At 39.7% G+C, this 16,573-nt stretch overlaps 2 protein-coding genes across 3 annotated transcripts; one reads left to right on the forward strand and one right to left on the reverse strand.

The window, feature by feature from the left end:
• The first annotated feature begins 2,083 nt into the window (after nt 1-2,083).
• On the forward strand, nt 2,084-3,339 carry LOC122818487 (uncharacterized). The gene is made up of 2 exons (XM_044092591.2): nt 2,084-3,104; nt 3,160-3,339. The coding sequence occupies exons 1-2, from the start codon at nt 2,379-2,381 to the stop codon at nt 3,169-3,171; spliced, it is 738 nt and encodes a 245-aa protein (XP_043948526.1). The 5' UTR covers nt 2,084-2,378; the 3' UTR covers nt 3,172-3,339.
• A 7,336-nt stretch (nt 3,340-10,675) lies between these two features.
• Nucleotides 10,676-16,573, reverse strand: LOC122819053 (uncharacterized). Of its 2 annotated transcripts, XR_006368496.2 has the most exons (3): nt 16,269-16,573; nt 11,182-16,210; nt 10,676-11,123 (listed from the first exon to the last, which is right to left on the reverse strand). XR_006368496.2 is itself a non-coding variant. In XM_050885969.1 (2 exons), exon 2 carries the CDS (start codon nt 14,610-14,612, stop codon nt 13,770-13,772), a length of 843 nt encoding a protein of 280 aa, XP_050741926.1. In that variant the 5' UTR covers nt 14,613-16,210; nt 16,269-16,573; the 3' UTR covers nt 10,676-13,769. The 2 variants fall into 2 exon arrangements, 1 of the variants encoding a protein (XP_050741926.1); XM_050885969.1 differs by having other exon boundaries at nt 10,676-16,210.

The raw sequence follows: 16,573 nt of genomic DNA on the forward strand, positions 1-16,573 counted from the left end.
ATAATTTTGATTTCATTTCTTTTGCATACAACAATTTTATTTAATTTTAAAACATGTTCCTATTTGTTACCTATAATTGGTTTTTTTTTTAGGTTGGCGTCATTTTTATACCCGTACTCCTGTTCCGTTTTTGAGTAATTTTGTTGGGCCTTGTTTATGAAACAAAAGCTTTGGGACACAAATCTCCTTCATCAGATAGCTGAGCCAAGACCCCTAGGAGTTCTACTTTGCTGGCATCACAATGTATAAAAATGGTATTGAGAAGTCAGCACTTTTAAGAATGGGCCTGAAACTTATTTTACGAATACTATTCAGAAAATAAGTAAAAACGTGCATTAGGATTTTGCTGAAAAAAAAATATTTTTATTAGTTAACATTTTTTTTAAGATTGTAAAAAAAAGCTCGTTTTAAAAAAGTACCTTCTGTTTGTTAGTATATCTCCATCTGTAGTTATAATTTTGATTTCATTTCTTTTGCATACAACAATTTTATTTAATTTTAAAACATGTTCCTATTTGTTACCTATAATTGGTTTTTTTTTAGGTTGGCGCCATTTTTATACCCGTACTCCTGTTCCGTTTTTGAGTAATTTTGTTGGGCCTTGTTTATGAAACAAAAGCTTTGGGACACAAATCTCATTCATCAGATAGCTGAACCAAGACCCCTAGGAGTTCTACTTTGCTGGCATCACAATGTATAAAAATGGTATTGAGAAGTCAGCACTTTTAAGAATGGGCCTTACTTTTACAACCCGAACACTGAAACTTATTTTACGAATACTATTCAGAAAATAAGTAAAAACGTGCATTAGGATTTTGCTGAAAAAAAAATATTTTTATTAGTTAACATTTTTTTTAAGATTGTAAAAAAAAGCTCGTTTTAAAAAAGTACCTTCTGTTTGTTAGTATATCTCCATCTGTAGTTATAATTTTGATTTCATTTCTTTTGCATACAACATTTTTTTTTTAATTTTAAAACATGTTCCTATTTGTTACCTATAATTGGTTTTTTTTTAGGTTGGCGCCATTTTTATACCCGTTACTCGTAGAGTAAAAGGTATACTAGAATCGTCGGAAAGTATGTGACAGGTAAAAGGAAGCGTTTCCGGCTCCATAAAGTATATATATTCTTGATCAGGATCACAAGCCGAGTAGATCTTGCCATGTCCATCTGTCTGTGTGAACGCTGAGATCTTGGAAACTATAAAAGAAAGACAAGCCCATCTAAGCGATTCCTGGGCTTCCTGCGCAGCGGAAGTTTATTTCAGCGGGGTGCCACGCCCACTCCCCGAAAGTCTGTAGCGAAAGTCTGTAAAATGTCTATGTCTTAGCTACACCTATCGACTGACCTAAAAAAAGATTTGTATTTAGGGATCGATTTTTGGTTCAAATTTGACTTGCTGCTAAATTTACCAAAATATCAGAAGGCTTATACATTAAATTCGATATCTTGAAAACAAATAAGTGTAGTAGAATAAGTGACTTGCTATAAGTATATCTATGTACAACTCTGCTATGTATATGTATAGGTAACTCTAACCTTTCGATGTAAGTGTATATCAACTAGTATTTGAATGTAACGGCTAGCTATTCAATAGTCTCTAGCATCTACAAGTATCTTCTGTGATAAAGCGGCCAATCTGGCAACTCTGGTAGAATGTTAAGTATCGATAAAATAAAAAATCGATTAAACCCGATGCTATGTAAAATCAGGCGATTGCGAATAAGAAGTGAAAGAGAACGGTCAAGTTTAATAAAGTTATTTCATTCGTGTAACAGTTTATACTGCTATAAACTTCAGAAGTGGTCCTGACCCATAAAATGGATCTAATTGATGCACAACAATTTACGGTCGTCCAGCTCAAACGGTGGTTGGCGGCACTGAACTTGCCGACAATCGGCAATAAGGCCGAACTCGCGGCCCGACTAAACGGCGTGGACCCGTTAGTTCGTGGAACTCGCCCGGAGTCCCCAGTACCGGTGGACGCTGAAAACAAAGACTTGGCTGAGCACGTTCAGGAGTTTGATCTAGAGGATGACTTGGGGGAGCATTTCTTTGCGGAGAATGCCGACCCTAGGTCGGATCAGATTCCTGCCGTGGCCGAAGGAGTATAGTCGCAACAACAAATACGCGCTGAAATCGAAGCTGGAAGAAAGGAGCTCCAGAACATTCTTGGGCAAGTAAGAGCTGCGTCGCAAGCAGTTGCCAATGACGTCATCAGCAAGCCCGAAAACTGCAATCAAGCAGGAGGTAAGCAAGCAGTTCAATGCGAAAACTTCCAGGAAGCTGTGAGCGGAAAAATACCAAACGCCGATGGAAGTGCTCATATCGATAGCGGCACCGATATCGATGTAGGCAACGGTGTTGAGCAACGACGAATGGCAGTTGTAAACAAAGAATCAGAATCGCCAAGTTTGTCACTTTCGTTTGTCAAAGAAATGATCATGGATTACGATGGATCATCTTGCGCAAACGTTTGGACCCAGCAAGTACGCAACATTGCTGAAATGAACAACTTGGATGCAGTGTGCGTAAAAATGGTGATTGTGGCTAAACTAAAAGGCATCGCCCAGCGCTGGTTGCATGCAAATGCAACGCGTTTTATGGAGCCGGCAGAGAATCTGTTGGAACAGCTGATCCTAGCATTCGGCGATAAACTGTCCAAAGCAGAGGCGCGACGCAAATTTGAGGACTTGAAGTGGCATTATGGCGAAAAGTTCGCGGTGTATTTTGAGGCAAAGACAATGCTGGCAAGCAGCATCAACATTGATCCAGACGAATTGGTTGACCAGATAGTCGAGGGAATACCAGCACAGAATTTGCGGGATCAGGCCCGGATCCAATGTTTCACAGATCCGAAGCAAATTCTCCGTGCGTTTGCTGGTATCCGTTTGGATAAGTCAAATGAGTCGGCGTCAAAGGAGCTCAACAAGAATAGGAGCAGCACCAGAGGATTCCGCTGCAGTAACTGCAACGCCAGAGGACACATCGCTAAGGATTGTCGAAAACCAGCAAGGAATCCAGGATCCTGCTATGCTTGTGGCAAGTTTGACCACTTTGTAGCCCAATGTGAGGAAAAAAAGGGAAATGCTGTAAATAAATATGTAAGGTATATTAAAATCCATTTTGACAGTCAAACTATATCTCCTATGGTTACAGCATGCATCTTAGACTCTGGCAGTCCAATTTCGTTGCTTAAAATATCTTTGTTGCCCAGGGAGGCCCAATTACATGAAGTCAAAGAACAATATTTTGGTATAAATAGAAGACCATTACAAATCTACGGAAAAATTTTATGTTTTGTATTAAAAGGAACAATAAAATGTTACTTTAATTTAACAGTTGTCGCCAATGAGTCTATGATACATGATGTGATTTTGGGTAGAAATTTTATGCAAGCTTGTGATTTAAATTTAGATTTAAGAACTTTAAAGATAATAACTGTAGAAGATACAACCAAAATGGACACAACGACTGCCGCTAGGGATCTGTCATAATGATCATAGTGAAAATTTAAGTCAAACAGTTATGAGACAAAATAGTGAAAATGTAAGTCAAACAGTTATGGGACAGAATAGTAAAAGCAAAGGTCAAACAGTTATGAGACAAAATAGTGAAAATGTAAGTCAAACAGTTATGGGACAGAATAGTAAAAGCATAAGTCAAAAAGTTACAAGGCAAAACAACGAAAATATTGATCAGACAGTTATGAGACTTAACGGTGAAACAACTGAATTTACAAATGCAAAGCAAAACAGTCAAAATACACAGAAAACGATTATTAAAGAACCAACGACCACAGGTACAAAAGGGCAACTGGAAATTGAAAATTTTGAAACCGAAATACTAAATATCGACTTTACAAGCAGCGAAACTATAGATTTTAACTGGGACAAAAGCACTACCTATGAAATACAATGTCGTTTCTTAAAAATACTGGAAAACAGTTATGTAAAAGCAACTAGACCTGAAAAACCAATGATTAGAGCAGAAATGAAACTATGTCTAGATAATGCAAAACCTTTCAGTTGCAGTCCTCGACGATTATCATATACAGAAAAGGACAAGCTTCAAAAATTACTAGACGAATATTTGAAAAGCGAGATAATAAGACCAAGCGAATCAGAATTTGCATCCCCAATAGTATTAGTGAAGAAGAAAACAGGTGAGATTAGATTATGCATTGATTATAGGAAACTGAACAAAACACTGCTGAAAGACAATTATCCTCTGCCACACATAGATGATTTATTAGATAAATTAGTTGACAAAAAAGTATTCTCAAAGTTAGATCTTAAAAATGGATATTTTCATGTTTTTGTTGATGAGGAATCGGTAAAATATACTTCATTCGTAACACCACTAGGACAATTCGAGTTTTTAAGAATGCCAATGGATATCAAAAATGCACCAGCTTTTTTTCAACGCTTTGTTAATAAAATCTTCGATGATATGATTAGAGAAAACAAAGTAGTAGTGTATATGGATGATATAATGGTCGCCAGCAAAGATATTAATGAACATTTAGAAACATTAGATAAAATCTTTAAAAGGCTTACACAGAACAGATTAGAACTTAGAATGGATAAATGTGAGTTTTTGAAAGCAAATATAAAGTATTTGGGATTTTTGATTTCTGAGAATGGCATTAGGGCAGATGATAAGGGCATTGAAGCCGTAAAAAATTTTCCAGTTCCCACGAAGGTTCAGGCAGTACAAAGTTTTTTGGGACTTTCTTCATATTTTCGAAGGTTTATAAAAGATTTCTCTACAATAGCAAAACCTGTGTATGGCTTGTTAAGGAAGGACAAACTATTTCAATTTGGTGAAGAAGAGATGAGTTGTTTTCTCACGTTAAAGGAAAAACTTATTGAGTCACCAGTACTGGCGTTATATAATCACAAGGACGAAACGGAATTACATTGTGTCGCAAGCGCTCTAGGATTTGGTGCTGTACTGTTGCAGAGGAAAGATGATGGCAAGTTACATCCTGTGTTCTATTTCTCTAAGCGTACTACAGCAGATGAGGCTAAGTTACATAGTTTTGAGCTCGAGACTTTGGCGGTTATCTATGCTCTTCGTAGATTTAGGATATATTTGCAAGGGAAACATGTAAAATTGGTAACCGACTGTATTGCACTTAAGTTAACACTCCATAAAGCAGAACTTAACCCGAAGATATCAAGATGGGCTTTGGAGATGGAAAACTATGATCTTGAGATATGTCACAGAGCGGGAAATAAAATGCAGCATGTGGATGCTCTCAGCTGGTACAATAATATTCTAATAGTGGAACCAACAGCTTTGACGAAAATTTAGTCATCTGTCAAGGAAAGGATTTAAAAATTAAGAAGCTTAAAACGATTTTAGAGAAGGCAGAACTTAAATTATTTGAAATGAGAAATTGTGTAGTTTACAGAAAAGCAAATGACGATAGGATTCTATTCTATGTGCCAGAAGAAATGGAAGATCAGGTACTATATAAATACCACAACGAAATAGGACATATAGGAAGAGATAAAATGATGGACATAATTTCAAAAACTTATTGGTTTCCAAATTTAAAAGAAAAGTGCGTTGCACATATAGAAAATTGTTTAAAGTGTGTAGCGTTTTCACCAAAATCAGGTAAAGGAGAAGGTTTTTTGCACAGTATTCCCAAAGGAAACAAACCATTCGAGTTAATACACATTGACCATTATGGGCCAGTTGACTCGTCAAGAGCAAAAAAACACATTTTTGTGGTAGTTGACGGATTTACAAAGTTTGTAAGACTTTATTCAACTAAATCAACGAGCACTAGGGAGGTTATAACGGCATTGAAAGATTACTTTAGGGCCTATAGTAGGCCAAAATGCATAATTTCAGACCGGGGTAGTTGTTTTACATCTAATGTGAAGCACATCAAGATAGCCACAGGCTCACCACAAGCCAATGGTCAAGTTGAAAGGATTAACAGGAGCCTTGGACCAATGATAGCAAAATTAGTTGATCAAAGTAAAGGTGTATACTAGGACAATGTTATAGATAAAATAGAACATGCTTTAAATAATACGTTACACAGAAGTATAAGACAACTTCCGAGTAAAATGCTGTTTGGAGTAGAACAAAAAGGAAAGATTGTGGATGAACTTAAGGAAAAGCTAGAGGACATAAATGAAAATAAGAAATTAGATAGTTTAACAAAGATAAGAGAAAAAGCTGAGGCCCACCAAAAGCAAGTTCAAGAGTATAATGAAAATTTGTATAACAAAAGTCGAGTAAAGGCTAGAAATTATAAAAAAGGAGACTATGTAATGGTGAAAAATTTTGAATCGACTGTTGGAACTGCTAGAAAACTGATTCCCAAACATAAAGGACCATATGTGATTGCAAAAGCGATGCTCAATGACAGATTCTTATTAAAAGACGTCGAAGGTTTTCAAGTAGCACGTAGTCCTTATTTAGGTGTTTGGAGTGCGCAAAATTTAAGACATTGGATAAAAACTAAAAAAGCTAAAAAACAGAAATAAAAATGTAACTTATAACGAGAAAATACCACTTAAGTATCTATATATTGTAAAGATAAAATAAGCATAACTTTTAAGTCAATATGTCTTGATCAGGTGATCAACCGGTCAGGACGGCCGAATTGTAGTAGGATAAGTGACTTGCTATAAGTATAACTATGTACAACTCTGCTATGTATATGTATAGGTAACTCTAACCTTTCGATGTAAGTGTATATTAACTAGTATTTGAATGTAACGGCTAGCTATTCAATAGTCTCTAGCATCTACAAGTATAAATAAGAAGTGAAAGAGAACGGTCAAGTTTAATAAAGTTATTTCATTCGTGTAACAGTTCATACTGCTATATAAGGAAGGACGCTATAGTCGAGTGCCTAGTCGATCAGATGCTTAGAATAAAGGAGTAAAAGAGAAATGGAGATATATATCCAGCAAAGCGATATTTTAGGGGGCCTTCTACCGGCTATTTCAGTAGATGTTATGTGGGCGGCAGACAGATTTAAGCGTTTAAGCCGTTTGTGGGTGATAGAGTGGGCGTTGCAGATTTTTATAAGCAGCAAAGAGATATTATATGGCGCGACCTACTGGCTATTTTAGCAGATGTTATGTGGGCGGCAGACAGACTTAAGCGTTTAACCATGGATATGGCTACACCGAACAAAAAATCATTGAGTGTCAATTTGATAAGTGTGGTTAAAAATGACAATACACCTAGAATCAATTTTTTTTATCAATTTGATCCTAAATAATTGTTAAAAGTATACTACATCGTATGAAAAATAGTATTTAACCCTAATTAGAGTCATTTTGACCAAATCCAGGGTCTTTTCGATACCAATAATTGTCTTTCTATTTTCGAAATTTGAAATGCGCCTATCGTACAAGAAATAGTTATCGATAAGTCAATGTGAGCTCAATATTGTGTACAAGACAACAAGGAATTTAAATCGCGTATCTGGTCGACGGCAGCAAATTTATAGGATTAAAAATATTATAAAATACACATATAACTTCATTACAAAAAAAAAAAATTGTATTAAAAAAAATGAAAATAAATTATTAGAGTTTTTTGGGTGTGAAATCAACCATTATTTCGTGTCATATTGATTCTAAAATCGTATCAAGTTGACACTAGAAATGACCTTTTTTACCCCGAATGAGTGTGATATTCTTACTAAAAAATGCCAATGCACAGTGTCTTTTCGACACCAAAAAGTGTCAAATTGATATTTTCGACAATGACAGTGTCAATTAGATTAGATTAGATTAGATACTCAATAGTATCACATTGACACCTGAATAATGGCATATTGATACGATTTTTGTTTTTGGTGTATATCTTCGTAGATCACTGGAAAACAAATTTTTCCCACGATTCTCTCCTATTGTCGTCAGCGGCTACTACCGCTGTGGCCGTTCTAAACCAAAATACGTAGGTGTAATTCCCTTTGGGGTTCGCGCTTAGAAGAGCCGTGGTTCAGTTGTGGCGACTCTTGCCCGTAGCTGCCACAATCCAGGCTCGTCACCATAGTGATGTTTTTTTCGTGGCAAATCCTCGTCGTGGCTATCTTCAAGGTTGTTCCTCCGCGTCCCTGTCGCTAGCAGCTGCGCCACAAAGCCAAAGTTAGCACCTAATCTAAGGAGGAAAAAAAGGCATTAGACTCACCCTTTGAGAGCCACTGCTATTGAAAGGGGCTTAACACAATCATCACCGGATTTTACTTGAAATGGCTAGGCTGAAAATGGAGCCACTTTAAATTGGGTTAACCACAAACATTTTCCACGCACTCCGAAATGCTCTTGTTATGAGCGGCTGACGTTAGTGGGCTGCCATTTATACCCGAGCAAGACGCCACCAAACCACGATTTCTCCACTCCTCTATTTAGCCACGAAGACGGCGCGAAAATCTTTCCACTCCTTGCTCTCGATCGGTCTCTCCTAGCAACCCACACAGCCACAATTTTTCCGGACCTACTAGAAGCGCAGCAGTTGCCTTGTTTTTGGTTGAATGCCCTTTCCTTTAATCCTAAGTTGTAAGTTATCGCGTTTAAACGTCTTAATAAGTTTAATTTCGTTATTATAAACGTCTTCATCTTCTTCTCTTTGTTTTTCGTTATTAATATTAACTGCATTGGCGGCAGCCATCTCGTCTTATTATTCGTTGTTGTTGTTGTCTGCATCTCATCACCAATTTCGTCAGTAGACTTCACCTTTTCCTAATACAACTCCGGAGCAATTTCAGACGGTAGTAAAGTGGGTAATAAACTCCGAGAACAGTGCGTCTTTGTTTCCCTTTGAGGTATTTGAATTCGCCAATTTACCGCGTGAAGCCATGTTAACTGGCCTATTGCGATTTAACTTGCTTAGCTTTAGTTACCCCTTCTGAATTATAGTGTTCTAGATCTTTATTCTCTCCTTTTGCCACGCTTTTTCTCTCTTTTTCTGCTCTCGACCTCCCTCTGTTCGTACGTATGGAACATATATCATTACCTTATAGCCAGGGATAGCACAGACATATATCCAGGGACGATTATGACGATCGATGGACTCAAGAAAATACTGAAAGTATCTGCCATGGATGAAACTTCGCTCCGTGCAAAGCTTCGCCATCGGTATTAATATCCGCTTACCTATCGATCAGGCGCCGATATTGGGATCGGAAGAGTGGAAGGAGATAACCGCGAGTTCGGAGGGAATATCCCTGAGCGGGGAAGTTTGACTATCAACGGCAACAGTGAAGAGTTAAACCACGAGGGCAGTAAAGCTCATCATGGAGCTGTTGGGCGTTGAGGGAAGGATCGCAAGGTCTCAAAGACTTCAGGATACACAGGATTGTAGCCGGAAAAAAGGAACGAGCTCGTTTTCGTCACCCGAAAAATGGGGAAGTGTGAGAAGTTAGGTAACTCCATACGAATTTAAGATAGACTGTAAGGAGACCAGCCAGTTGGTGGACGCAGTAAATACGCGTAGGGAAAAGAGAGTTTGAAGAATAGAGTTGAAGCAAGTTTGGAAAGAACGAGGAAAATCAATTTGGAGAATACAGTTAAAAAGAGCTTGCAGAGTGAAGTTGAAGAGAGGACTTAGTAGAGGTAGAGAAACATCGATTTTCACGGACATGTTTTCCATGTCTTTGGCAAAAAAGATGAGAAAAAAAATTAAAATAAAATTGTTCATTATATGCACGTTCAATAGTAATTATACTCTCCTTACTTTTTTAATAAAAAGTAATCATTATCATCATGGACAAAAAATTATATACATGCTTCAAAGAAATTAATTCTTCTTAAGTATATTGTACTATCTCTACTATATTATCCTTACATTACTGTTTTTATTTTACTATCCTTACTTTACTATCCCTAACTTTGCTTTCTATATTTACATATTATTTACGGTGTTTGATTTGTTTAAAAAGAGGAGCTTATCGACAATGGTCGATGATAGCAGCGTGCGACGCTTACTTAAAAATTGTCAAGCCTGTCTGAAAACTCCTTCAGACTCACACGAAGATATTGGCATCGATGTTTCTCCACCTCTAGTAAGTTAAGTACGAGGCGAGACAGCGCTCCGTGAACGACAGGATACCTGTTGATCGCCGCTCCTTAGACCCAGTCGGCGAAAGCAGTGCGGGGGAAGTCTACAAGGAGCAAGATCGTTACGTCGAGACATCAGGAATTGAGACATCAGGAATTTTCGAATTGAGACACAGGTATCTGAAGTCCAGAAGGCGTTACGTGGCTAAATCAAAGCTTTTTTTTATAACTTTGTCACGACCACACCCTGGAGTATCGCCTGCCTATTAGGTGTCGTGGCCTGCATTTTGCGCAGTGTAGATGCCGGCTAGTCATCGACCGTCCCAGGGAGGGGAACAACCAACAATGTTGTCTACGCAGCAGACACAACAAAAGCAAAACGGAAATTCAAAACTCGGACAACGGCAATCTTCACGACGGCTTTTCCTTGAACATCTGGACTGGACAACACAGATCCTATCGTGGTCCTGGAGTCCCTCCCAACCATGAGTGTATCCTTCGACCTTCTTTTAGACACACCTCCCAATTCTGTTTTGTGGGTCGTGCTACCTCGCCTGACTAATCTCACCCCCAACACGAATTTCTATTCATAACACTTCATTTTTTTTCACATTATAATTCAGAATTACAACTTAAATTTTAACATTTAATAATCCTACCTACGGTACCGAATTTTTACAGGGAGTAAATGTATATATGAATCAATAAATAAATAACAATAAACAATGTTCCAATAGTTTTGGGTTTGTATGAATAAATAGGTTAAATTAATAAACCATTTAAATAGATATAAGTATGCATAAATTAGTTTATGCCAGTTACATAATCTGAGATATCAGTCTTAATTTTTATATATTAATTTTCGGCTTGCTGACTTGGGTTGCAGTTTGCAGTTTTCGGGAACAAGTTTTATTTTTCTGTGATAAATTAATTCTAAGGGGCGAATAAAAACCTGTGGCCACCCGGGGATGAGTGGCCAATTTTCTGGTCGAAAATGTAGATCTCCTCCTGGTGGCTGGACTTCGTCTCTCCTTACGTAAGTCTCTTTTCCTGACCCAGGCTTATCCCTCACGGAATATACTACAAATATTTATATTTTAACTCCACTCACATCAACAGGTATTTTTTTTTCACTCACTGGGTAGGAACTTAACTTCTGCTAATATTATATTTTTTCCAACAGAACCGTCTGCGACCAATTAGTTTTGCCCTCTAATCACCCTTGCATGTTTTACTTTTCCAAGCTTCTCTCCGCCAAAAACCACTCAACCTTTTCGAATTTAGACATTGGTTCATTTTGGAGTTATCCGGGTTAAGGATCCAGTTCCATAGCTTGATTAAGCTGCACGACTCCCTGAGCTCACGAGTCGTCGATAGCCGTGTATCGATTTTTCGCCTATCGTTGTCAGTCTTCATGTACACAGCTTTGCTAAATTCACAGTTTGTACAGATTTTTGTCGATTGGCACACTACGGTTTCGATGCTCGTCTTGGAACAGGAGTGGGGATGTGCGTGTGCTGCTGGTTGTACTGCTCAACGTAGGCCAGCGCCCACAACCCTGAGATTAATGCCTAGTGAGTGTGATTTGCTAGCCGGGCACTATTGTTTCAGATCCTTTGCATGGAAAACTCCCAAAGGATTGCCGCCCAAGTTTTCCAAAGCGTACAAAAAATTTCCCAACGATTTTGTGACTCTACATTTGGTGTAGTTTCTGCAAAATTTAGAATTCTTATTCTTGCATGGATTGGTTTACTCTCTCCGAAGCATTGAATTGTGGTGCTTATCTCCCCGTTTTCATGTGTGTAATCCCCTATGTTTGTAGCATGCTCTCGAATTCCTTGGAGATAAACTGTCTTCCGTTGTCCGTGTTGATGGTTTCCTGAACTCTGATTCGTGTGAATATTCCTTCTTGGAGAAATCGGATTACAGCTGTCGATGTGGCCTTCGGCATCGCTTTTAACCACACAAACTTGGTCAAGTGATACAACGCGATAAATAACATGGTATTTCCTCGGCGAGACCGCGGATACTTTCCTAGAAATCCAGGTACAACTTTTGAATGGGTCGATCTGTCCGTTCTTCCTTCCCCATAATTGGTCGCTTTATCTGCGTTGTGTGCTTGTTCTTTTTGCAGTTTTCGCATGCTGCTACAAAGTCTCGGACTTAAACTATTATTTTGGGCCAGTAACACATCTGCTGAAGTCTCGCTAAGGTCTTTGCCGTGTCGCCGCCGTGGGCTTGCTGGATTACAGTGGTCGTCAAAGTTTCCGGAATCCATAGTTTACATTCAAATTCGTCACTTTCGTCCCTATCAAATTGTGATTTCTTGAAGAGAAGTCCTTCTTCCACACGTAAGTCCGGAAATTTATCCCTTCCTTGGTCTTCAACCAACTGCAGTCTTTCCAGGTATTCAGGACTCTTAAATTCCGTTGTTTCAAAATCGAAGGACTCTACTTCGGCGGTTTCATTCGGCCGAAATAACATGTCGGCCACGATGTTGTCTTTCCTTTTCCGATGCTCTGTGTTAAAGTCGAATGCCTGTAGCGCTAACGACCACCGCGCCAGCTGACCTCCCATTCAATTACTTAAGCGTCATTAGCCATTGCAGGCTTGCATGGTCGGTAACGATCGTGAACGGCATCAACTCCACATAGGGACGGAATCTTTCCACGGCTTTTACTGTTGCGAGACACTCTTCTTCCGTTACGCTGTAATTGAGTTGTGCTCCCCTCAGCTTCGCCGAAAAGAATGCTATTGGCCGGTCCAATCCTTCTACGTCTTGCTGGTGTAATACTGCCCCAATTCCTACATGGCTGTCGTCACACTGTATCCAGAAGTGTTTTCCAAAGTCTGGATGAGCTAATACAGGCGCACAGGTAAGTGCTTTCTTCAGCGTTTCGAATGCCTTAGTTGCTTCCTCCGTCCACATAAATTTTGGGCAGTCCATGAGCGGCGCACTTACACCGGAGAAATTTCGGATGAATCTGCGATACCAGCCTGCAGTTCCTAAGAAGCTGCGTAGTTGTCGCGTATTTTTGGGCACCTCTATCTTCATAATCGCCTCAACTTTCTTCGGATCCGTTCGCAAGGCCCCTTCACCGTTTATGAATCCCAAATATCGCAAGTATTTAAAACAATATTTTGACTTGTGTAGGCCGAAATTGGCTTTGTTTAAACACTCTGCCACTTCGAAACTGGTAAAGTGGCCTTCCAGTTATTGTGAAAGTGGTCAAAGGACGACTTTTCTCATCGAGTTCCACTCGATACTGCTGATGAAAATCGTCTCATCCACCCGGCTTAAAATCGACTTAATGTTCTATAGTGGGTAAGCAACCTTCACTGTAAATGTGTTTAGCACAGCCTATTCTTTCCAGGTTTCTGTATCAGCGTCGTTCGGTTGTTCCAGGGACTTTCACTTAACTCGATGACTCCTAACCGTAGCATCTCATCGACTTCTGCGAACAGCAGTTGTTGTTTCGCCGGAGACACTGAAGAGAATCTCTCTTTGACGGGTACGGCTCCTTCAACTAACTGGATCGAGTGTTCTTCTACCTTGGTAAGTCCTAATCCTTGACTTTCGTAGGTCAGAAAACGTCCTTTTGCTTCTTCCAGTTGCCCAGTCTGTTCGGGGGATAGGATATGTGCCTCTATCGGTTCACCTCTGGTGCCAATTAACTCTCTTTTCCGACTGATTCTGGACAAAGCTCATCGATCCTCGGACGGTCTTTATACCCCCGGTGAGTTTCGAGGTTGCTTGAATGTCAGGTCCATCGAGTCTAATATTCTCTCCGCATCGTGGCATTCATGTCGGAGTTGATCCATGTTCGTGATGTATATCGGGTATATAATTCTCGAAATCTGATCCCTAATGTTCATTTTTATCACTTTTATCAGGTTGAAGTCGGAAAACGGCATCTCTAGTCGAGATCTGAGCGCTAGCATGGCCTGGATGTACGCCTCGATGGTTTCTCCTGGCTTCTGCTTCCGTTCTCGCAGCTCATACTCTCGCTCGAAGTTGTATCGGTGACTCTGAAACTGCTGCTGCAGCGCGTACCTCAGGTAAGTCAACTCTTGCTTCTCCGTCGACCTCACGTACATCCAGTACCATTTCTTGGCTTGTCCTTCCATTAATACGTGAAATTCTCTTAGGACCTTTTTCCATGGCACCTGGTACGACCTTTGCAGATTTTCGAGGCGGAATATAAATTCTGACACGGGCATGCTTCTGGGACTTCCATCGAAACTGAGCCCCCACTTCCACTTGATTCCTGCTCCATCGATTAGGAGGTTTGCCGATACCCTTCCGATGCGTGACGATTCATCTCCTGCTTCTCGGACAGCGCCCCAGATGTTGGCGGCGGGAGTCCCATATGGGGACGTACCCCTGGCATTATGATTGGCGGAGGTTGTTGTAGCATTCTCGGGTCGAATGGTGGCATCTGACTCGGATTTGCACGCGGCTGCTCTGCAATGCCTTGAAGTGGCGGTATCGGCGTCCCCGAAGAGGGTATTTGGCCCTGTCCAAATTGTTGTCCTTGGGCCTGGCGAACCTGCGTAGATGCCTGCCATGCTGCGTTTTCCTTTACGAAATATCGGCGCCACTCCGCCATACAGTCATTAATGTCCTTTATGAACTGAATCATATCCTGCTGCATCTGCTGTTTAAACATTTCGTATTCCTTCGACATTCCCACTTGGTACGTATGTTGTGCTTGAACCAGTGCTGCGTTAATCCCTGACTTTATTTCAGATGGCAAAGACTTTGGTATGGCCCCGGTTTCGCCTACCGACTGAATGCCACTAGCTTCTCCTGGACTTCTGCTTCCCATTCCTTCAGGATTCTGTCCCTTAGCGACTCCATACCTTCGGGTGCCAATATGTTCTCCAATTTCTCCTCTTGATTTGCTTGTGAGCGAGTTACTGGCGGAGTCATACCTGCTGGTCCCCTATTCCGGATGAACTCCAAACTTCTCCTCAATTTTCTTCCAATTTGAACTCTATTCCTATCACTATTTTACATATTCTAATGCCTTTCTAATTTATATTTGTTTTCCTTATCTCTTTCTTCCAAAATGTTCTAATCTGGGGGGATGAGACGTAGCTACTTACGTTACCCACTAACTTTTCTCTCCTTTCCTTCCGTTCGTGTCAATTTTTCATACTTCTTTAAACGATTTCATTAATTTACGTACTCTTCATCTTTCAGCATCAACCTGAAATTTGTCGAGCAACGATGTCACACTTTATTCACGGTGTACATGGACCACACCAACTCCAAACATAGACAACAAATTTAGATAAGTTTTTACAAATTTACTTTACCACAGACAACATGTTAAAAAGACAGTTGTTTTCTTTTTCTTTCATATACTGATGAACCTCCTAGCCCCGGTCATGGGTTCACATCTAGACGGTCTCCTCTCTCTCAACAAGGATTATGATAAGCAGAAAGGACCTTTCGGATGCCGTCCCAGGGAGGGGAACAACCAACAATGTTGTCTACGCAGCAGACACAACAAAAACAAAACGGAAATTCAAAACTCGGACAACGGCAATATTCACGACGGATTCACCTTGAACATGTAAACATCTGGACAACAGAGATCTTATCGTGGTCCTGGAGCCCCTCCAACCATGAGTGTATCCTTCGACCTTATTTTGGACACATCTCCCAATTCTGTTTTGTGGGTCGTGCTACCTCGCCTAACTCATCTTTGTTTTCACATTATAATTCAGAATTACAACTTAAATTTTAACATTTAATAATCCTACCTACGGTACCGAACTTTTACAGGGAGTACATGTATATATGAATCAATAAATAAATAACAATAAACAACGTTCCAATAGTTTTGGGTTTGTATGAATAAAGAGGTTAAATAAATAAATAATTTAAGTAGATATAAGTATGAATAAATTAGTTTAAGCGAGTTACAATTATATTAATTTTCGGCTTGCTGACTTGGGTTGCCGTTGCAGTTTTCGGGAACAAGTTTTATTTTTCTGTGATAAATATAATTCTAAGGGGCGAATAAAAACCTGAGGCCACCCGGGGATGAGTGACCAATTTTCTGGTCGAAAATGTAGATCTCCTCCTGGTGGCTGGTCTTTGTCTCTCCTTACGTAAGTCTCTTTTCCTTACCCAGGCTTATCCCTCACGGAATATACTACAAATATTTATATTTTAACTCCACTCACATCAACAGGTATTTTTTTTTCACTCACTGGGTAGGAACTTAACTTCTGCTAATATTATATTTTTTCCAACAGAACCGTCTGCGACCAATTAGTTTTGCCCTCTAATCACCCTTGCATGTTTTACTTTTCCAAGCTTCTCTCCGCCAAAAACCACTCAACCTTTTCGAATTTAGACATTGGTTCATTTTGGAGTTATCCGGGTTAAGGATCCAGTTCCATAGCTTGATTAAGCTGCACGACTCCCTGAGCTCACGAGTCGTCGATAATCGTGTATCGATTTTTCGCCTATCGTTGTCAGTCTTCATGTACACAGCTTTGCTAAATTCACAATT

The sequence above is a fragment of the Drosophila biarmipes genome, chromosome 3L, assembly GCF_025231255.1.
Source record: "Drosophila biarmipes strain raj3 chromosome 3L, RU_DBia_V1.1, whole genome shotgun sequence".
Classification (NCBI taxonomy): Eukaryota; Metazoa; Arthropoda; class Insecta; order Diptera; family Drosophilidae; genus Drosophila; species Drosophila biarmipes.

Bases quoted from the DNA above. Each gene is read 5' to 3' on its own strand.
- LOC122818487 (XM_044092591.2), top strand. From the start codon at position 2,379: ATGGCAGTTGTAAACAAAGAATCAGAATCGCCAAGTTTGTCACTTTCG.
- LOC122819053 (XM_050885969.1), bottom strand. From the start codon at position 14,612: ATGGCAGGCATCTACGCAGGTTCGCCAGGCCCAAGGACAACAATTTGG.